This window comes from Lutjanus erythropterus, chromosome 10 (genome assembly GCF_056507025.1).
Source record: "Lutjanus erythropterus isolate fLutEry1 chromosome 10, fLutEry1.hap2, whole genome shotgun sequence".
Taxonomy (NCBI): Eukaryota; Metazoa; Chordata; class Actinopteri; order Lutjaniformes; family Lutjanidae; genus Lutjanus; species Lutjanus erythropterus.
The window spans coordinates 1,418,521-1,439,752 of record NC_139326.1 but is presented as its reverse complement, the minus strand read 5'-3'; the positions used below and the strand labels follow the sequence as shown (position 1 = coordinate 1,439,752).

Sequence of the window (21,232 nt, the reverse complement as noted above, 5' to 3'; positions counted from 1 at the left end):
TACATATGAGCATACATACATATGAGCATATATACATACATACATATGACCATGCATACATACATATGAGCATACATACATACATATGACCATGCATACATACATATAACCATACATACAGACATATGACCATACATACATACATACATACATACATACATACATATGACCATACCTACATACATACATACATACATACATATGAGAATACATACATACATATGACCATGCATACATACATACATACATATGAGCATACATACATACATACATACATACATACATACATACATACATACATACATACATATGACCATGCATACATACATACAAAATAATTAAATTTCTTCAGATTATGTTTATTTAGTCTATTTTGAGACATAAAAACACATTTCCCTCACTGGCATCATAATGTGTACCATAGAGGGATATGACCATACATACATACATACATACATACGTACATACATACATACATACATACATACATATGAGCATACATACATACATACATACATATGAGCATGAATACATACATACATACATATGAGCATAAATACATACATACATACATATGACCATACATACATACATACATACATACATATGACCATACATACATATGACCATACATTCATACATATGTCAAACATATGACCATGCATACAAACATACATACATATGACCATACATACATACATACATACATACATACATATGACCATACATACATATGACAATGCATATATACATACATACATACATACATACATACATACATACATACATATATACATACTTATGACCATACATACATACATACATACATACATATGAGCATACATACATATGAGCATATATACATACATACATACATACATATGACCATACATACATACATACATATGAGCATACATACATATGACCATGCATACATTCATATGACCATACATACATACACACATACATACATACATACATATGACCATGCATACATACATACGTACATATGAGCATACATACATACATATGACCATACATACATACATACATACATACATATGACCATGTATACATACATACATACATACATACATACATACATACATACATACGACCATGCATACATACATACATACATACATACATACATACATACATACATACATACATACATACATATGACCATGCATACATACATACATATGAGCATAAATACATACATACATATGGCCATGTATACATACATACATACATACATACGAGAATACATACATACATACATAAATATGGCCATACATATGACCATGCATACATACATACATATGAGCATACATACATATGAGCATATATACATACATACATATGACCATGCATACATACATATGAGCATACATACATACATATGACCATACATACATACATACATACATACATATGACCATACCTACATACATACATACATACATACATATGAGCATACATACATATGAGCATATATACATACATACATATGACCATACATACATACATACATACATACATACATACATACATACCTACATGCATATGAGAATACATACACACATATGACCATGCATACATACATACATACATACATATGAGCATACATACATACATACATACATACATACATACATACATACATACATACATACATACATATGACCATGCATACATACATACATATGAGCATACATACATACATATGACCATGTATACATACATACATACATATGAGAATACATACATACATACATAAATATGGCCATACATATGACCATGCATACATACATACATATGAGCATACATACATATGAGCATATATACATACATACATATGACCATGCATACATACATATGAGCATACATACATACATATGACCATGCATACATACATATGAGCATACATACATACATATGACCATACATAAATACATACATACATACATATGACCATACCTACATACATACATACATACATACATATGAGCATACATACATACATACATACATACCTACATACATATGAGAATACATACATACATATGACCATGCATACATACATACATACATACATACATACATATGAGCATACATACATACATACATACATACATACATATGACCATGCATACATACATACATATGAGCATACATACATACATATGACCATGTATACATACATACATACATATGAGAATACATACATACATACATAAATATGGCCATACATATGACCATGCATACATACATACATATGAGCATATATACATACATACATATGACCATGCATACATACATATGAGCATACATACATACATATGACCATGCATACATACATACATACATACATACATACATACATATGACCATACATACATACATACATACATACATACATACATATGACCATACATACATATGACCATGCATACATTCATATGACCATACATACATACACACATACATACATACATACATACATACATACATACATATGACCATGCATACATACATACGTACATATGAGCATACATACATACATATGACCATGCATACATACATACATACATACATACATATGACCATGCATACATACATACGTACATATGAGCATACATACATACATACATACATACATATGACCATGCATACATACATACATACATACATACATACATACATACATACATACATATGAACATGCATACATACATACATACATACATACATACATACATATATATGACCATGCATACATACATACATATGAGCATACATACATACATATGGCCATGTATACATACATACATACATATGAGAATACATACATACATAAATATGGCCATACATATGACTATGCATACATACATACATATGAGCATTAATACATATGAGCATATATACATACATACATATGACCATGCATACATACATATGAGCATACATACATACATTTGACCATGCATACATACATATGAGCATACATACATACATATGACCATACATACATACATACATACATACATACATACATACATACATACATACATACATACATATGACCATACCTACATACATACATACATACATACATACATACATACATACATATGACCATGCATACATACATACATACATATGAGCATACATACATACATATGACCATGCATACATACATACGTACATATGAGCATACATACATACATACATATGACCATGCATACATACATACATACATACATACATACATACATACATACATATGACCATGCATACATACATACATACATACATACATACATACATATGACCATGCATGCATACATACATACATATGAGCATACATACATACATACATATGGCCATGTATACATACATACATACATATGAGAATACATACATACATACATAAATATGGCCATACATATGACCATGCATACATACATACATATGAGCATACATACATATGAGCATATATACATACATACATATGACCATGCATACATACATATGAGCATACATACATACATATGACCATGCATACATACATATGAGCATACATACATACATATGACCATACATACATACATACATACATACATACATACATACATACATACATATGACCATACCTACATACATACATACATACATACATACCTACATACATATAAGAATACATACATACATATGACCATGCATACATACATACATATAAGCATACATACATATGAGCATATATACATACATACATATGACCATACATACATACATACATACATACCTACATACATATGAGAATACATACATACATATGACCATGCATACATACATACATACATATGAGCATACATACATACATACATACATACATACATACATACATATGACCATGCATACATACATACAAAATAATTAAATTTCTTCAGATTATGTTTATTTAGTCTATTTTGAGACATAAAAACACATTTCCCTCACTGGCATCATAATGTGTACCATAGAGGGATATGACCATACATACATACATACATACATACATACATACATACATACATACATACATATGAGCATACATACATACATATGACCATGCATACATACATACGTACATATGAGCATACATACATACATACATATGACCATGCATACATACATACATACATACATACATACATACATACATACATATGACCATGCATACATACATACATACATACATACATACATACATATGACCATGCATGCATACATACATACATATGAGCACACATACATACATACATACATATGGCCATGTATACATACATACATACATATGAGAATACATACATACATACATAAATATGGCCATACATATGACCATGCATACATACATACATATGAGCATACATACATATGAGCATATATACATACATACATATGACCATGCATACATACATATGAGCATACATACATACATATGACCATGCATACATACATATGAGCATACATACATACATATGACCATACATACATACATACATACATACATACATACATACATACATACATACATATGACCATACCTACATACATACATACATACATACATACCTACATACATATAAGAATACATACATACATATGACCATGCATACATACATACATATAAGCATACATACATATGAGCATATATACATACATACATATGACCATACATACATACATACATACATACCTACATACATATGAGAATACATACATACATATGACCATGCATACATACATACATACATATGAGCATACATACATACATACATACATACATACATACATACATATGACCATGCATACATACATACAAAATAATTAAATTTCTTCAGATTATGTTTATTTAGTCTATTTTGAGACATAAAAACACATTTCCCTCACTGGCATCATAATGTGTACCATAGAGGGATATGACCATACATACATACATACATACATACATACATACATACATACATACATATGAGCATACATAAATACATACATACATATGAGCATAAATACATACATACATACATATGAGCATAAATACATACATACATACATATGAGCATACATACATATGACCATACATACATACATACATACATACATACATATGACCATACATACATATGAGCATACATTCATACATATGGCCAAACATATGACCATGCATACAAACATACATACATATGACCATACATACATACATACATACATACATACATACATACATATGACCATACATACATATGACAATGCATATATACATACATACATACATACATACATATATACATACTTATGACCATACATACATACATACATACATACATACATATGACCATACATACATATGAGTATATATACATACATACATACATACATATGACCATACATATATACATACATACATACATATGAGAATACATACATACATGTGACCATGCATACATACATATGACCATACATACATACATACATACATACATATATATGACCATACATACATACATACATACATACATACATATATATTTAAATTCTTTTCATAATTCTTTTTAATTTAAAATTTAAAATGAATTGTGACTTCTTGATGTTATTGAATATTTTTGCAAATGTTTATGAAATAGACAATGTTCAAATTGGAAAAGGAACGTTCTTTTTCACTTATGCACCATTATGGTACAATGTTGCCTACAGGCAACGAACCCCAAAAACTTCCAAAAATAAAAAAAATAATAAAATTTCTTCAGATTATGTTTATTTAGTCTATTTTGAGACATAAAAACACATTTCCTTTACTGGCATCATAATGTTTACCATAGAGGGATATGACCATACATACATACATACATACATACATACATACATACATACATACATACATACATACATATGACCACACATACATATATACATACATACATACATACATACATACATATGAGCATACATACATACATACATACATATGAGCATAAATACATACATACATACATATGAGCATAAATACATACATACATACATATGACCATACATACATATGAGCATACATTCATACATATGGCCAAACATATGACCATACATACATACATACATACATACATATGACCATACATACATATGACCATGCATATATACATACATAGTTCAGCGTCAATAGGCAGAACGTTCCATGTACTCTGGTGGTTCTAATAGCAAAAACCTGATCAGTATTCATCAGAAAACTGTGACCTGGGAGACGGGGAACACACCCAGTCATTAAACTAGAAATCTATTTAGGAGAAATAAAATAGTTGTGAACAGTTCACTCAGTATTCAAAAAACCAAATCTCGCCACAGTACCACTCATTTAAATGCATTTATTATATATTATCATTAATATTTGTCAGGTGAGTCTTGTTCACAGTGATACTGAGCTCACAGGTACGGTCAGTGCTGTTCAGGTAAATTAACACTGCAGGAGACAAATTAATCCTCTCAGAGGTCTGATGAGTCATCAGTGACATTCAGGACGAGAGCAGGTGTCTCTTATGAACATGTTTATTAACTGTCATCCAATCTTGAATGAATCTTTGAGAAGATATTAATGAGTCCACTATGGAAGCCCTGACATAATTTTTTTCCAACTGGAGGGGAAACTGTCAGGACATTTGGCTAAACATCACAAAAGTTGAATCTCAACTCACAAAATAAGTTTAATACTCCTTTGACATGCTAAATTTTAGATTTACAGCACAAACTGTTAAAACTGAAGTTTTCCAGTCATTGGTACCAAGTATTTTAGATAACTGCATATAGTTCTGAGATACACCCATTTCTCTATCATACTTTATTTAGTTATTTGTCGTGAGGAAACTCATTTTGATCATTTTTCATTAAAAAAAACAGTGAAAATAGATAGATAGATAGATAGATAGATAGATAGATAGATAGATAGATAGATAGATAGATAGATAGGCAGGCAGACAGACATTAAAGGTCAAAAAAAAAAAAAAAAAAAAAAAAAAAAAAAAAAAAGCTAAAATCAGCTCCAGGACTGAATGACTGATCCATGTTGGTGGAAAAGCAGCATTTTCACCTCAACATAAATTGTGCAATATGGTGATTTGAATCTGTTACGACTTTATATGATGAACTGAAAGGGGTAAAACTCAGATTATGTACCTGGAAGTGGTCAAACGAGCGTATGATGAGACGACATGTAAAACATTTAGTTTTTATGGTGTCGTTCTACAAACCAAACAGCTGTGAGGAAAACACAAAAACAAACTCCGAGCAGAGTCTCTACAGTCTGAGTGTAATCACATCAACAGAGGTCAAACAGAAGCATTTATGTCACTGAACAGTCTGTGTGTGGATTTCTCAGCTGTAAATAACAGCATGTAGGTGTAAAGAATGTATGTGACTGACAGGAGGCTTTATAACCCTATATGAAGGATTATAACCTACATTCTTCTTTACTAAGCAGCTTTAAAGGGACTTTACTAAATTTGATCCGTAAATCTTGTGGACAATAGTGACTGATGATGAGAGCAGATGATATTAATCCTGTGAAATGCCCGTATAGAGATTTCCATTAATACTTTGTTTTACAATCCTGCTTCCTGGATTGTCTCTGGATCATTGAGGAAAAAAAATGTTCATTCTAAATTTAAATATAAGTGCAGAAGTGCAGGAACCACTGATGCTGTGTAGTCAGTGGACGTACCAAAGGGCTGATCATTTCTGTCCAAACCAGAACCAAAGGTTTGTCTCGGTGATGCTTGACTTTTTTACTTGATGTCTATCAAATAAACAATTACTGCTGAAAAAAACAGAAATCCAAAAGACAAAGTTAATACCAAGATAAATCTGCTGTCCTTTTATCCTTTTATTTGTTGAGGAAATGTGGGTAATATTCAGTGGTGGAAAGTACTGTTACACGACTGAAATATTACTCAATTACAAGTAAAAGTACTGGTGTTACAAAATAAGCAAAAGTACAAAGTACTAATCTCAAAAACTACTCAGAGTATTAGTTACTTTTTAACTGTTCATGTTTAATGCTCTGTCAATAGCAGCTTTCAATCAAAGTGGTTCTTGTTTCTCCAAATCTTCAGTCTAAATTTCTCTACACTCCTGTTCTGTTCTGCTCAGTGGTTAAACTCACATCTTTAAAATAAGGCTGCAAATTTGGTGCATTTTTCAATAAAGAGTAGGTGAAAATGCTAACAATCAATGAATCATTACTAATTCATAGCATACAAAACACGTTTCAGTTTTTTTTTTTCTTTTTTTTTTTCATTTCTCTCTGTTTTGTTCAGTTATTTTTTCTCATTTTAAGTCTTTAAGAGGCTCATCAGTAACCATGAAGCTTAACACTGTAAATCATTCAGTACATCAGATCATACATCATAAATATTAACATTTCCTTTTTTTCACAGCCGTTTCTTCTTTCCAGTGTGACGCTGTGGTTTGCATGACAAATCCAGTTTACCTCTGGGTCTTTTGACAAACTACACCAACAAGACAAGCTTAAGTCTGGCGGCTCTATTTAAATGTCACTGCTTTAACTACTTAAAGCCTTAATTGTTTTAACTAGTCAGCGCTGCTTGACACCAAGGCGGTAAATAAGAATCTACAGCATGTTTCATTATATTATCAGCCAGTGGCCTCACAGAATACATCTCTGCTCAGCCGGCACTGTTAATCAGCAGGACAATAATCTGATAATCAATAACAAGATTTAATTGGCACTTAAGTTACAGACTTCTTCTGAGTGGAAATTCCATCTGGTTAAGTCACTACTTGCTCTGTTAGTTCAGATAGTATCGCAGACGTATTGATTATCAATAAGAGGCAGAAGATTATTTCCTCGAGTCTGTGACCTCGACTCACTTCAGGTTCTGAAGATTCCTCCTGCACACCCCCCCCAATCAGGAAGTAGGCTAATGCTTAAAGCCTTTATCCTCTTGTATGTATCCACCAGCCTTCCCTTTGTTCCCCTTCAGTATGGGAATCTTAAAGTATGAGCACAATAAAAACCAACATAAACAATTTGTTGTAAACATTGAAAAAGACTCTTAACCCAAAATAAAAATGTGCAAAAATATTTAGCATTTTATCTACAAAAAAATCATCTGCCAGTATTTTAATTTTCCTCAAAGAGCATGAAGAAAACAAGTCGCGCGGTGGTATTTTCCAATCATAGCCCTCCAATATGACTTCCTTGAGTAATCTGTAGGGATTGTTTAAAGATTAATGCGTGGCACCAAGCTGATGCATTCATAAATACATGTGAGGAAAACAATGCTGATTGTTGTATTTTCTGTCCTTAAATCACACAAATCAGCTGCACTAGCAGCTCATATCATGAACGTTTATGAACTAACAGAAGGTGAGTTCATGACGGGCATGTGTTGAGAGGTGCCACAACGCCAGTGTCATGTGAGCCCGACAGCTCAGCGGGGGATAATAGTATTTAGATGTCCTGTAAGCACACGGATCCTCTCAGTCAGCAACATTAATGGGGCCATGAGGCATCCTGCTCCTGTCCTTGGTAACGGGGGTATTAGACCGTGGTAATGCTGGCTGGTCTGAGCGCTCTGTCTGCTCTGTAGTCCAGGGGGGAGATCGACATGGGGAGCACCAGCAAGGTGGTCAACCTGTGGAACAGGAGACAGAGTCTCTTCCCCAACTACAAAGTCACAGATTCAGACATTAGTCGGAGACCCTCTGAGATTGCGTATCCGCTCGCCAAGGAGAGCTGCGTGAAGACATGGAACTCCATGCAGGAGCTGAGCAGGGACAGGGACATCTACGACATCTACGCCGAGTACGAGGATGAGGAGGACGACATTATTCCGTACAGCTTCTCCAAACAGTTCTCACCTTCCAAGAAGAACTATGTGATCAACATCAATGTCGGGGGAAAGCCCTACCAGATCGCCTACAAGATGGCTGCTAAGTATCCCAAGACCAGAATCGGACGCCTGGCCACCTACACGGACCACAACATGAAGCTGGACCTGTGTGATGACTACACTGTGACCAACAACGAGTACTTCTTTGACAGGGACCCAGACGTCTTTCACAGCATCTTCAACTTCTACAGGACCGGCGTGCTGTGGATCAAAGACGAGTTGTGTCCCCGAAACTTCCTGGAGGAGATCAACTACTGGGGCGTGAGGATCAGGAACACCCACCGCTGCTGCCGCATCTCCTTCGAGGAGCGGCAGGATGAGCTGAACGACCAGCTGAAGATCCAGAGGGAGCTGGAGGCGGAGGTGGAGATTGAGGAGAACGAGGAGCTCTTCCACGACATGTTCATGGGACAGAGGCGGCGAGCCATCTGGAACCTGATGGAGAAGCCGTTTTCGTCCATCAAGGCCAAGCTGATGGCGGTGGCGTCCAGCCTGTTTGTCTTGATCTCTCTGGTGGCCATGACTCTCAACACGGTGGAGGAGATGCAGTACAGGACTCCGACAGGTCAGCTCAGTGGGAAGACATACTGGGAGTACGTGGAGTCCATGTGCATCGCCTTCTTCACCATGGAGTACCTGCTCCGTCTGATATCCACGCCGGACCTCAAGGCCTTCAGCAGGAGCGTGCTCAACACCGTGGACCTGATCGCCATCCTGCCTCAGTACCTGCAGGTCTTCCTCGAGTTATTTGACAACGAGGAGAACTACATGAAGCACGAGGCCGACATGCAGGCGGTGGGGCAGGTGGGGAAGCTGGGCCAGGTGCTGCGGATCATGAGACTGATGCGGATCTTTCGTATCTTGAAGCTGGCGCGACACTCCACAGGTCTGCGGGCGTTCGGCTTCACCCTGCGTCAGTGCTACCAGCAGGTGGGCTGCCTCTTCCTCTTCATCGCTATGGGCATCTTCAGCTTCTCCGCCATGGTTTACACTGTGGAGCACGACATGCCGCAAACGAACTTCACCAGCATCCCTCACGCATGGTGGTGGGCAGCTGTAAGTACAAATGTCTGCAGTAATAGTGTGAAAGGAACAAGGAAAGAAGACAATTAATTCAAAAATAACAAAACAGGTGGAAGATTAACAGAAACCTTAAAGGGTAACTTCAATATTTTTTGCGTGTGTCTAACTTGGTGATTTATTGAGGGAGGTCACTGCAGTGGAAGATGCAGAAGGGAAACTCAGCAATGACATAATCCTTCCTGTGTCTGACAACTTTATAGAAAAGGATCCGTACAACAGAGGTGGAAAAAGTACATGTATCCGTTACTCAAGTAGAGGTACAAATATTTGCACAAAAAAGGCTCTGGTAAAAGTAGAAGTACTGATTCGACCTGTTTACTGCAGTAAAAGTGAAAAAGTTCAGGCTCTGAAATGTTCTCAAAGTATAAAAATAAAAAGTTGTCCCCTGAAGGACATTTCTACTGACTGTTTCTGTGCAAAGCTGAAACTGAACCTCACTTTTTCTTTGTTGTCGAGTCTCTGACTCTTGTCTGTTTCTTCTTGTTACGTCTTTTACATTGTTGTTATCTTATCTTCAAATCAGTAATTTAAACAACATTATCATCATCCTTAAAACCGGACAGAAACAAAATAAAACTCACCACCAGCTTGAATTAAACTCTTAAAAGTTGCACAAACCCTGTCAGTTGTGAGGATTTGCTACTTTTCTTTGTCATTTATGAGAGTAAATAAAGAGACTTTTGGTTTTGGACAGTTTGTTGGACAAAAGAAGCCACGCCAAGGCGTCACTTTGGTGTCTGGGAAATAATGAGGAGCATTTTTTGCAATTTTTTTTTTACTTTTTATAGGCTAAACCATTAATTGAGTAATTGAGGCAGATTAATCGATAATTAAAATAGTCGTTAGTTTGGGAAAATTGGGTCCACGCTGAAAAAGTTGTCCTTTAAAAAAGTACAAAAGTATGGAAAACACACAAATCTTAAAATTAGGGATCTTAAATAAACCACTGCTCTGAGTGACAAACTAAAGTAACCTCTTTCTATGAGGGAAATAAAACGTCCTGTCACTGAATCAGTGCTGACACAGTCTCTGATCGGTGTGTTCACTGTGTTTCATTATTAGATTACTCTGCAGCACTACCTGGCTTACAGAACATAATGAGGTCAGCTCTCCTGCAGGATGTCTCAGCTCCTGCTTCACTGTGCTCCATGACAAGGTTCACACTACAGACTGCATATCTATAAAGTATATTTACTGATTTACTCGTAGTGTCTGGTCAGTTTCACAGGGTGGAATAACTTGTCTTTGTTATCTGTTCTCACTGATAAACCTGTTAGCAGCTCACTCCCCTCCCTCTGTGACCGAGAGGTAGAATCTTACTTTTAATCCAAATGATAATCCTCATGATCATAGCGATGGTTATAGTGAAGGAAACTGTGAGTCACTGCTACAGATCCTTGTTGTCTTCATATGAACAGATACAGATGCAATTATGTGCCATTTTTGCAACATTAGAGCAGCGACGTCTGTCAGCAGAACGTCTCATAGAACTTCCCTCTTGGAAAGGTAGACAAGAGAATTGAAGATCACCGTTTGTTTCAAACTTTTGCCACGGGGGTGTGACAGTGGGCGGAGCTTCTCTCTCCACAGATAAATACAAATGACATCAGAGTGTGTTGGTGGAGAGAGAGAGCAAATTAAAGAGTGATATATCTTCACTTTGTGTCCCTGATGTGACACAAGTTGGTAAAAGGGCTCTGACTCAACAATCAAGTGAAGCTGTTGAATAGATTTAGTTAATTTTATTGAGTTTAAAATCAACAAGATTCACTTGTTTGCTTTCTGCAGGTACAGCTGTATGATGCATCACTGTAATAACTGATCATAAAGTTCACAAAGTTAACTGATCATTAAGTCCAAGTCAAGTTGCAAGTCTAATTTGATTTTTTCATGTCATCATATTTGTGACTTGAGTCATGTGACTCAGGTCCAGACCTCTGACATTCACATTGTTCTCAGTTTGAATCCAGTCTGTCTGTTTTTCTCCACTTTCTTGCTGATGATGACGTCGATCAGTTGAGGGTCTATCAAACAGGACACTGCTGTTAAGGTTTGTGACACGTGTTTCTGCTCTCCTGCAGGTCAGCATCTCCACTGTGGGCTACGGAGACGTCTACCCAGAGACCATCCTGGGTCGTCTCTTCGCCTTCATCTGCATCGCGTTTGGAATCATCCTCAACGGTCTGCCCATATCCATCCTCTTCAACAAGTTCTCAGACTATTACTCCAAACTCAAGTCCAACCAGTACACAGCCTCGCTGAAGAAACGAGGGAAGATCCGGTTTGCCAACAGGACCTTAACACAGCTCAACCACTGCTTCGGAAACCACCACAGTCACACACACTGATTTCTGCTGTGACTTTTTATACAGAAATAAAATGCTTGACTGTAAAACTGTGCAAAAAGACGAGGGTTCAGTCCCTCAGAACATCCTGCTGTGCGTTCAGTCCCGTAGAGGCAGCTTTCACTGTTGGTAAGCCAGTGAGGGATCACACATGCATATCTACAGCCTCTCTATCGCAGTTAGCACTCGCTTAGAAACAAAGGTTCCAAAGGGTTTTTCCCTGAAGGACTGAGGTTCTACTCAGAACCATTTGCTTCCACAATAGAAAGGGGTTCTAGAGCGGATTCTACATGAAACCCTTGCAGAATAATAGCGTTCCTGGTAGAACATCCTGGCAGGGTTCAGGGTGAAACCCTTGGAACATGAAAGAGTTGTCATGGAAGGTTCTAGATGAAACCCTTGGAAAACGAAAGGGTTCTCATATGGATACAAGCCAAAGACGTTTTTATGGTTCTTGCTAGCAGCTTTATTTCCAAGAGTGTAGTGAAATGAAATTTGCCACACTATTTGAATTTTTAAAATAGTTACTTTTGTTTACAGGTCACCATATTTTTCTTACTTTATGCCAGAGATGGGACCAAGTTATTGTTTTGCAAGTCAAAAGTAAGTCTCAAGTTTTTGCACTCAAGTCCCGAGTTAAAGCTGGGGTTGCCGGTTCTGGAGAAAGATAGTTGGTTGTCGAGACACTTTCCCGAGACTCAATACTCAGCTATCTTGCCGACCTGTGATTGGCCAAAGTCTCCCGTTACAGTCTAGATGCTCTAAAGCCTGAAAACAGAGTAAAGAGGAGGACACTAAAAAAAAAATCAAGCCCCAAGTCCTAAACTTTGACTTGTTTAGGATTTTAAATTCAAATTATTATTATTATTATTATTAATATTACAGCAATATTTCCATTTGATATAATGTTGCTGCTGCACAAATATGGCATGTTGGATTTGATGTTGGATTTCAGTATAATAATCACATGGCTTCAGTGAAGTTAAAGCTTATATCTGATACTGTCATTGTAACTGTGAAGATGCTTTTGTATTGTAAAATGAAAATGTTTTTTTTAACAAATGTGTTTTAAAAGTAGTCCTGCTGAAAATATTAGTATTGATATTGTCTACATGTTACTGTTTGGATGAAGAGGTCTGAACTTTAGAATGAAAATGTTTTTTGTTTTTTTGTTTTTTTTTATCATCAAGCTCTCAGGGAATTGATCTTTTTTCTTTATTTTGCTACATTATTCTACGTTCCACTGATTTCGGAAGATGTATTTTTGGAATCAGCATCACATATTAGTGTTGCCATGTTTTCAGTCTGTGTGCTCCCACAGGAGGCTGCAGACCTCCTGAAGCTTGTAAAGTGAACTCAAAATGCTCTTCATGTATTTGCAATATTCAGTAGTTTTGCCGACAAAGCATGCAGTACGATTTACACACGACGCAGTCTGATACTCTGTTTTCAATAAACACAGTTCTGATTATTAAAGTATTGGGCTCTTTGTTTTTTGATTCATAATTTTTCATTTTTCCAAAGACAAGAAGACAATGGCAATAACATACAGATGCAGCCACCTAGATTTTCCCTCTGGTCCCAGATCTTTGAGTTTATAAAGTTTCCTCTAACACACAAACTCATTTTAAGGGAGACTCCTTGAGCAATAAAGGAGCATTTACCCTTTAAACACATACCCTTTACTGATGACTGAAAGGGATTAAGTGTATATCAGTCTATATATGTTTTTAGGGAAATGTTGCATATTAGGAAAGATCTGTTCTGGTAGAAGTTTTGGAGCTGATGATGCTAAAGCAGCCAGCATGCCAGTCAAACATCATCACACCAGTCAGAAATATAGGACCAAGGTTACACCCTGTCAGATCAGCTCAGACTGTTTCACAGTCATGCAGCACATGTTTACACACTCTGGAGTCAGGTTATTATTCTATAGCCTCATTCACACACGCAGCATTTCCAGCATTTTTCCTGGAAGGAGTGATGTGTGAAGACGAGCCAGAATCACTGCACTGGTGATTTCCCACCTCAAGACTTTACAGGGAATATACTGAGAAGGTTGTGTTATAAGTTAGTTAGTCCTTGTTATGTTATTGTCCTCAATGATTAAAAACTACATCTTCAAGTTAAGTGTCAGGCCTCACTGGCTGAGCTGGTCACCTGCATGCATCTCTACTGACCTCTTGTGGACAGCTGCTGCTGTCAGAATCAGAACCAGACAGCAGGTTCAGTTTGGTTTGTAGAAATGTCCTTCAGAGGACAACTTTTTACTCTTATACTCTGAAGACATTTCAGAGCCTGAACCTTTTCACTTTTACTGCAGTAGACAAGTTGAGTCAGTACTTCTATTTTTAAAGTTGTAAAGTTTTTTTTTTTTTTTTCACACAAGCATCTTTACTTCTATTTTCTATTTTGTCTTTCTTTTCAAAAAATTCTTCTCAAAATGAAGTATATGTTTTTGTTTTGTTTTTTGACAATCGTCTCTGCAAAATAAAAATAAAAAATAAAAAATACCGTTAACCAAATTAAAGAGTGGTCTTTTAATTATTTTGAAACTTTATTTTATATTAAAGCATAAGGTTGTTTTTTTTATATAAAACACAGTACTATATTTTATCTTAATATAATTTTATACAACGTTTAGAGAATTTGGTCCAGCAGATGTCAGCAGCACTTGAAAGAGAATATAAGCTACAGTAAAAACGTCAGAGAAGAAGAAGCTGTTCTCCCACAGTCCTCTGCGGTGATAAAGTGACCTCTGTTGCTAGCTGCTGTTAGCCTGCCGTAAACTAACGATGGCTCCTCCAGTCGCTGTGTCTCCTCTGATTAAGGTTCGTGTTTCTGTCCATGTTGTGTAGAAATGTTTTAGTTATTTTACTGTAAAATTAATCTTTAATGTATTTAATTTTATACGCAGAGCACGTTCACCTGCTAACTGTTAGCCAGGCAGCATGTTAGCTAACAGTAAGTGTAGTCAAACTGAGGCAGTGAGTGACTACAGCTGAGCTGCAGTGAGTCTGAACAATGCATCTGTTTAATATAACGGTGTAGTTTAATGTGCATTAACTGAACATCAGTCTTGACTTTACAAACAGAATAAAAAGTTCACAGTGAAAAACTTGTCTGTCCATTGAAACCACGCAGCGCTCGCTGGTTATAAATAGACCTGTCCTCTGAAATAATGGACATGGATCCAATACAAGACATTTTATAACTAATAAAGCATTCTTTATTCCGGTAAAAGTTAAGTATTAAGACAGTTCAGTATTTAATTCAGCTGTCACTGTTTGTTTTACGATCATTCAGTCGCTCTTTGGGTTTGAACACATCAGATGGACAAACTGTTCAAGTTTACGTTATAATGAAACCGAGGCTCATCGATGAATTCTGTTGTTACCGAATTAAAGATATGTTTCTGACAGCTTTGGAAAGTTGATCACTTCACCTCTGATGGACAGTTTATGACACAACCACAGTCTCTTTAAATTCCAGCAGTATTATAGATTTCAGTGGGTGAAACAACTAGAGCTGCAACAATTAATGGATTATTAAATTAATCTGCAACTATTTTGATAATGGATTAATTGGTTGAGTAATTTTTAAGAAACGTGAAAATTCTCTATTTCAGTTTATTAAATGTGAATATTTTTTATTTTTTCACTCCTCTGGCAGTAAACTGAATATCATTTGTTTTTGAGGACGTTATCTTGAACTTTGGGAAACACTTATTAACATTTTCAGCATTTTCTGACACTATAGACCAACAGCTATTAAACGAGAAAATAATTGATAATTGATAGACTATGAAAAAAAAAAAAAACGTTAGTTGCAGCCTCAGTAGCAACACTGAGGGATGCAGTGCTAATTAGGGCTAAAAAAAAAAAGTCATATTGTTTATTATTTTGACTGAAGATACTGATATTAATACCACAGCCAAGAGTATCTACTGATACCAAAATCAATTCAATAGTCTTTTTCCTTCTCTTTAACAGCTAAACTGTTAATAATATATTTAGATGGATGCATTTTGCATAAGTTAGCAGTTTACAGAAACATGATGATCAAACTGTGAAACAGATATTCAGCTTCCATGAAGGAGTCTGTAACATGTCTGTCGTTTCTACACATGTAGACTCAGAGACTCCAGTTATCTCTGCCTCAGTGTTTAAAGACTTCTTTCTGTCAGCTGACTGAGAATCTGCAGACTTTGTCGGGACAGCAGGATGACCGTCATTCATTTTCATCGTTTTCTCCTTTACAGACAGCGAGGTATTCAGCTTTGATTGCTGGCATCATCTACGGCAAAAGGAGATATGGTGAGTGGTTCTTATTGGTGATCGTGTATTTGGAGTTGCAGCAGTTACTCAGTTAACTGATTAGTATCTAACTGTTTTCAACATTTTCTAGAAGGAAACGATTAACTGTGAAAATAAGAAAGATAATTTTTTCACATGATTAGTGCTTCCCTTTTGAAATGAACCCTTTGATTTGTTCAGATCACCTGAAGCCGATTGCAGCTGAGGAGAGGAGGATCGAGGAGGAGGAGAAGAAGGTTCGTGAGGAGCAGGAGCGCATCGCCAAGCAGCTAGCAGAAGGTACGGTGTCAAACATTAAGTCTTCTGTTTGCAGAAATATCATGCAAACACCTGCATGCTCCACATGCTTACAGGTAGTGAATGAAAACGTATTTAAAATGTAAAATCCTTGATTTATTGTCTCCTTCCAGCAAATGAAGACACCATCCTGAAGTAAAGCTGCTCTGTGAGAATCTCCATGTGCAATTTCCAACCTCTTCCTCCTTTTTGTGGAGTAACGATGGTGAAGTCAGGTCACAACCAGTCAGACACTCCGTGTGGTGGACGTGTTCACTGTTACCTTGTTTAATCCAACACCTCTCTGGACCATACAGGGATTTTTATGTTAGTTACATGATATGAAATGAGGCTCTTGAACTCAGCATTGTAATACTGCAAATACAGCTGTTCTCTAAGTTATATGTTTGTAATGAAGCAATTCCATAAAGACACAGTACATGATCACACTGGTCTTTGTTTTCATTTACCTTCTCTTTGTTCTGCTTCTGACCCTGTTCCAGATGTGATAGATGTTTATATTAAAGGATAAGTCTGTTATTTTTAAACCTGGGCCTTTTAGTTTGGATCTGAACCAAAGTCTCACAAACAACTGACTGATTGAGGCAGCGAGCGCATCACTTCCTGTGTTCTCTGAGTGATGTCTTTGAGCAGAGCGATAAATCATCTGTTTCTGGTTAAACAAAAATGAATCTGAACGTGTCAATGGTGAAAAACGAGCACATTTATTGGCTGTACTTTGACGAAAGAATTTGTCCACAAGAATGGTGTTGCAGCCGCTGCAGCCTGTTTCACAGCTTTCAGCTGACGTGATCAACTGGACCAATTCCAAATCATTTTGCACCTATTAGTCATTTAGACCCCAAGATATGTAAAAACAGCGGAGGTTTAAAAATACTAGAGTTGCCCTTTTAAAATGTAAATGAATAATTTTGCATTGTTGAATTTTGTTCACATTAATCCTCACATTAAAATCAGGTTCACTTGCTTCCTATTTGCCAACAGTTTTGATGATTGCTGGTTCCCATTTACAAAATCTACTTTCATTATGTTGTTAATCATGTGAGAACTCGGCATCAGAAGCATGAGTTTATTTTGGTGATTTTATTAAAAGAAGTGTCATGAGAATCCGAGGGAAGCTGATTAATTTGACTGAAGGTCATAAATAAATTCCTCACTGCTGACTTCCTCCTGTAACTGAACCTGTGGAGGCGAGTTAGTCAAGACATTTACCTGTATTTTGAGCGCATGCAGCTGCAGATGCATCGTTTCACGTTGATGTATTTGCTGCAGAAATGAACAGTTTCAGATTGGTTAGGATTGGTTGGCAGAGTTAAGCACTAAATCAGTATTAGTTATTAATCTACCTTTCATTCTCTTGATGAATTAATTGTGTGATATTTAAACTTGGCACAAACGTCCTCTTGGACTGAAAGGTGACCTGATTAGAATTTGGTTCTGGTCTGAAACCAGCTTTTATTTTGAATGGAAATGCTGCTAATGGTTCAAAATCCGGTGCACAAACCTAAACGCCTCCTTTTCTCTGATGGTGGAAAAGATGAACAGTGAAGCTTCCTGCTGACAGACGAGGTCAACATTCATCTGACTGAAGATCAACTTTCAAATCCTGTAAACATGTAACAAAGAAGAAACAAATAGTGGTCCTTCTTGTATTCTTACATCCGTCTCTGCTGCTCTCATCCATCAGTCAGTGACCTGACGTGGCTCGAGCCCAGACACGTGCTGCCTGGGCTCACCTCCAGTTAAGTAAGTCTGTGTCCACAACAGGATCATTTAAACGTAGCTTTTGTTTTCAGATTAGAGATGCTGAGTTAACACTGCTGACAGGACTGAACAGCCCAGAGTCTTTACCTAACATCCTCCTCAGGACACGTTATTATTAGAATAACAACAATGTCAGGGACGACTAAAAATACAGCTGGACAACTGACAAGCTACTAGTCTTTATTTATCTCTCTGTCACCTACTGCAGTTCACACAAATACCTCCAGTCCTCTGAGGTAACTGAGGATGACTGCGATGATGATGATCTGCTCATAACATTTCATTTTTAATTTTTAGACGCACCACAAAACAAACGATGCAACTGAAAACACTGAAAAACGATAATTTCTGCAAATCTGACCATAAAAAAGACCCTGCAAATAAGAAACCTTCTCAAAATCAAGACTCAGTATCCCAGAAAATAATGAATCAAAAAGGTTTCTCTTTTTTTTGGGATACTAACTAATTTTTTTAGGTTTCAATATGATTTTTGTCATCACACTGGTGGAAATGGTTTCCTCAGTAAAACAAAATGAGAAATAATGAATTAAACATGTAAAATAATGGCAAGTCAACAAAATCTACTTTAAAGAACAGAAAGACAACATTATACTGATGATGTAATGAGAGCAACAACTCAAACTTCATTCATGAAAGCATTATTTCAGTTAAACAACAGCCGTGTTCTGTGAGGGTAGTTTTACACTGTGTGCACATTTTCTGGTGCATAATTGGTGTAAACTTCCTTTAACTGAGCTCAGCTGTTTCCTATATGAGACGTTTTGTCCTGGATTACAGCTCGAAGCTCTGGCAGCATTTAGATGACAGTAGGTTACTTAACTGAGCGAGAGGCAGCAGACGGGAACACCTGAGCCTCTGCTGACATAACATGACTTCATTACTCAGAGCCATAATTCTCCAGACCATTTCATAATGTCAACGTGAGACTCGCTCATCAATCTTTTCACGTTTTACACCCAAATAAAAAAAAAAAAAGATCTGAGATGCTTCACTCCCACTGAACGGGGCCGGACACTGTGGGGAAATCCTTTTTTTAAAAAAGATTTTCTCAATAAATACAAAAAGGGCAGATGAATGCAAAACAATGAAACACACACGTAGAAATAAGGAGAAAAAAAAGAGAAATGGAGGAAAAAGGAGAACAGGGTACAGTTCATTTTGATCCCAGCTGTCAGGAGACTTCTGAAGACAGACAGAATAAAACTTTACTGCAGCGTCAGGAAAGTTCTAGTTTGTTCTAACAGTAGATTTGAGATCAGGGAACATTTTATCTGATGATGTAGGAAAAAAAAAAAAAAAAAAAAACACCCCAAATTCATAATTATTCACCCTGGATCGCGACTTTCCCAGCAGGCATCAACAAATCTTTACGTTTGCACTTCATGACACCTCGGTGCTCAGAATACACTCGTCTGTTCATGTGAAGCGCTTCGTCCTGGACGTGTGACTCGAGGCTCAG

General features: G+C 36.3%; 1 protein-coding gene across 1 annotated transcript; it reads left to right on the top strand.

Moving 5' to 3' along the window:
- The first annotated feature begins 7,817 nt into the window (after positions 1-7,817).
- Positions 7,818-14,181, top strand: LOC146319762 (potassium voltage-gated channel subfamily V member 2-like). The gene is made up of 2 exons (XM_084727802.1): positions 7,818-11,003; positions 13,112-14,181. The coding sequence occupies exons 1-2, from the start codon at positions 9,663-9,665 to the stop codon at positions 13,376-13,378; spliced, it is 1,608 nt and encodes a 535-aa protein (XP_084583928.1). The 5' UTR covers positions 7,818-9,662; the 3' UTR covers positions 13,379-14,181.
- The last annotated feature ends 7,051 nt before the right edge of the window (positions 14,182-21,232 follow it).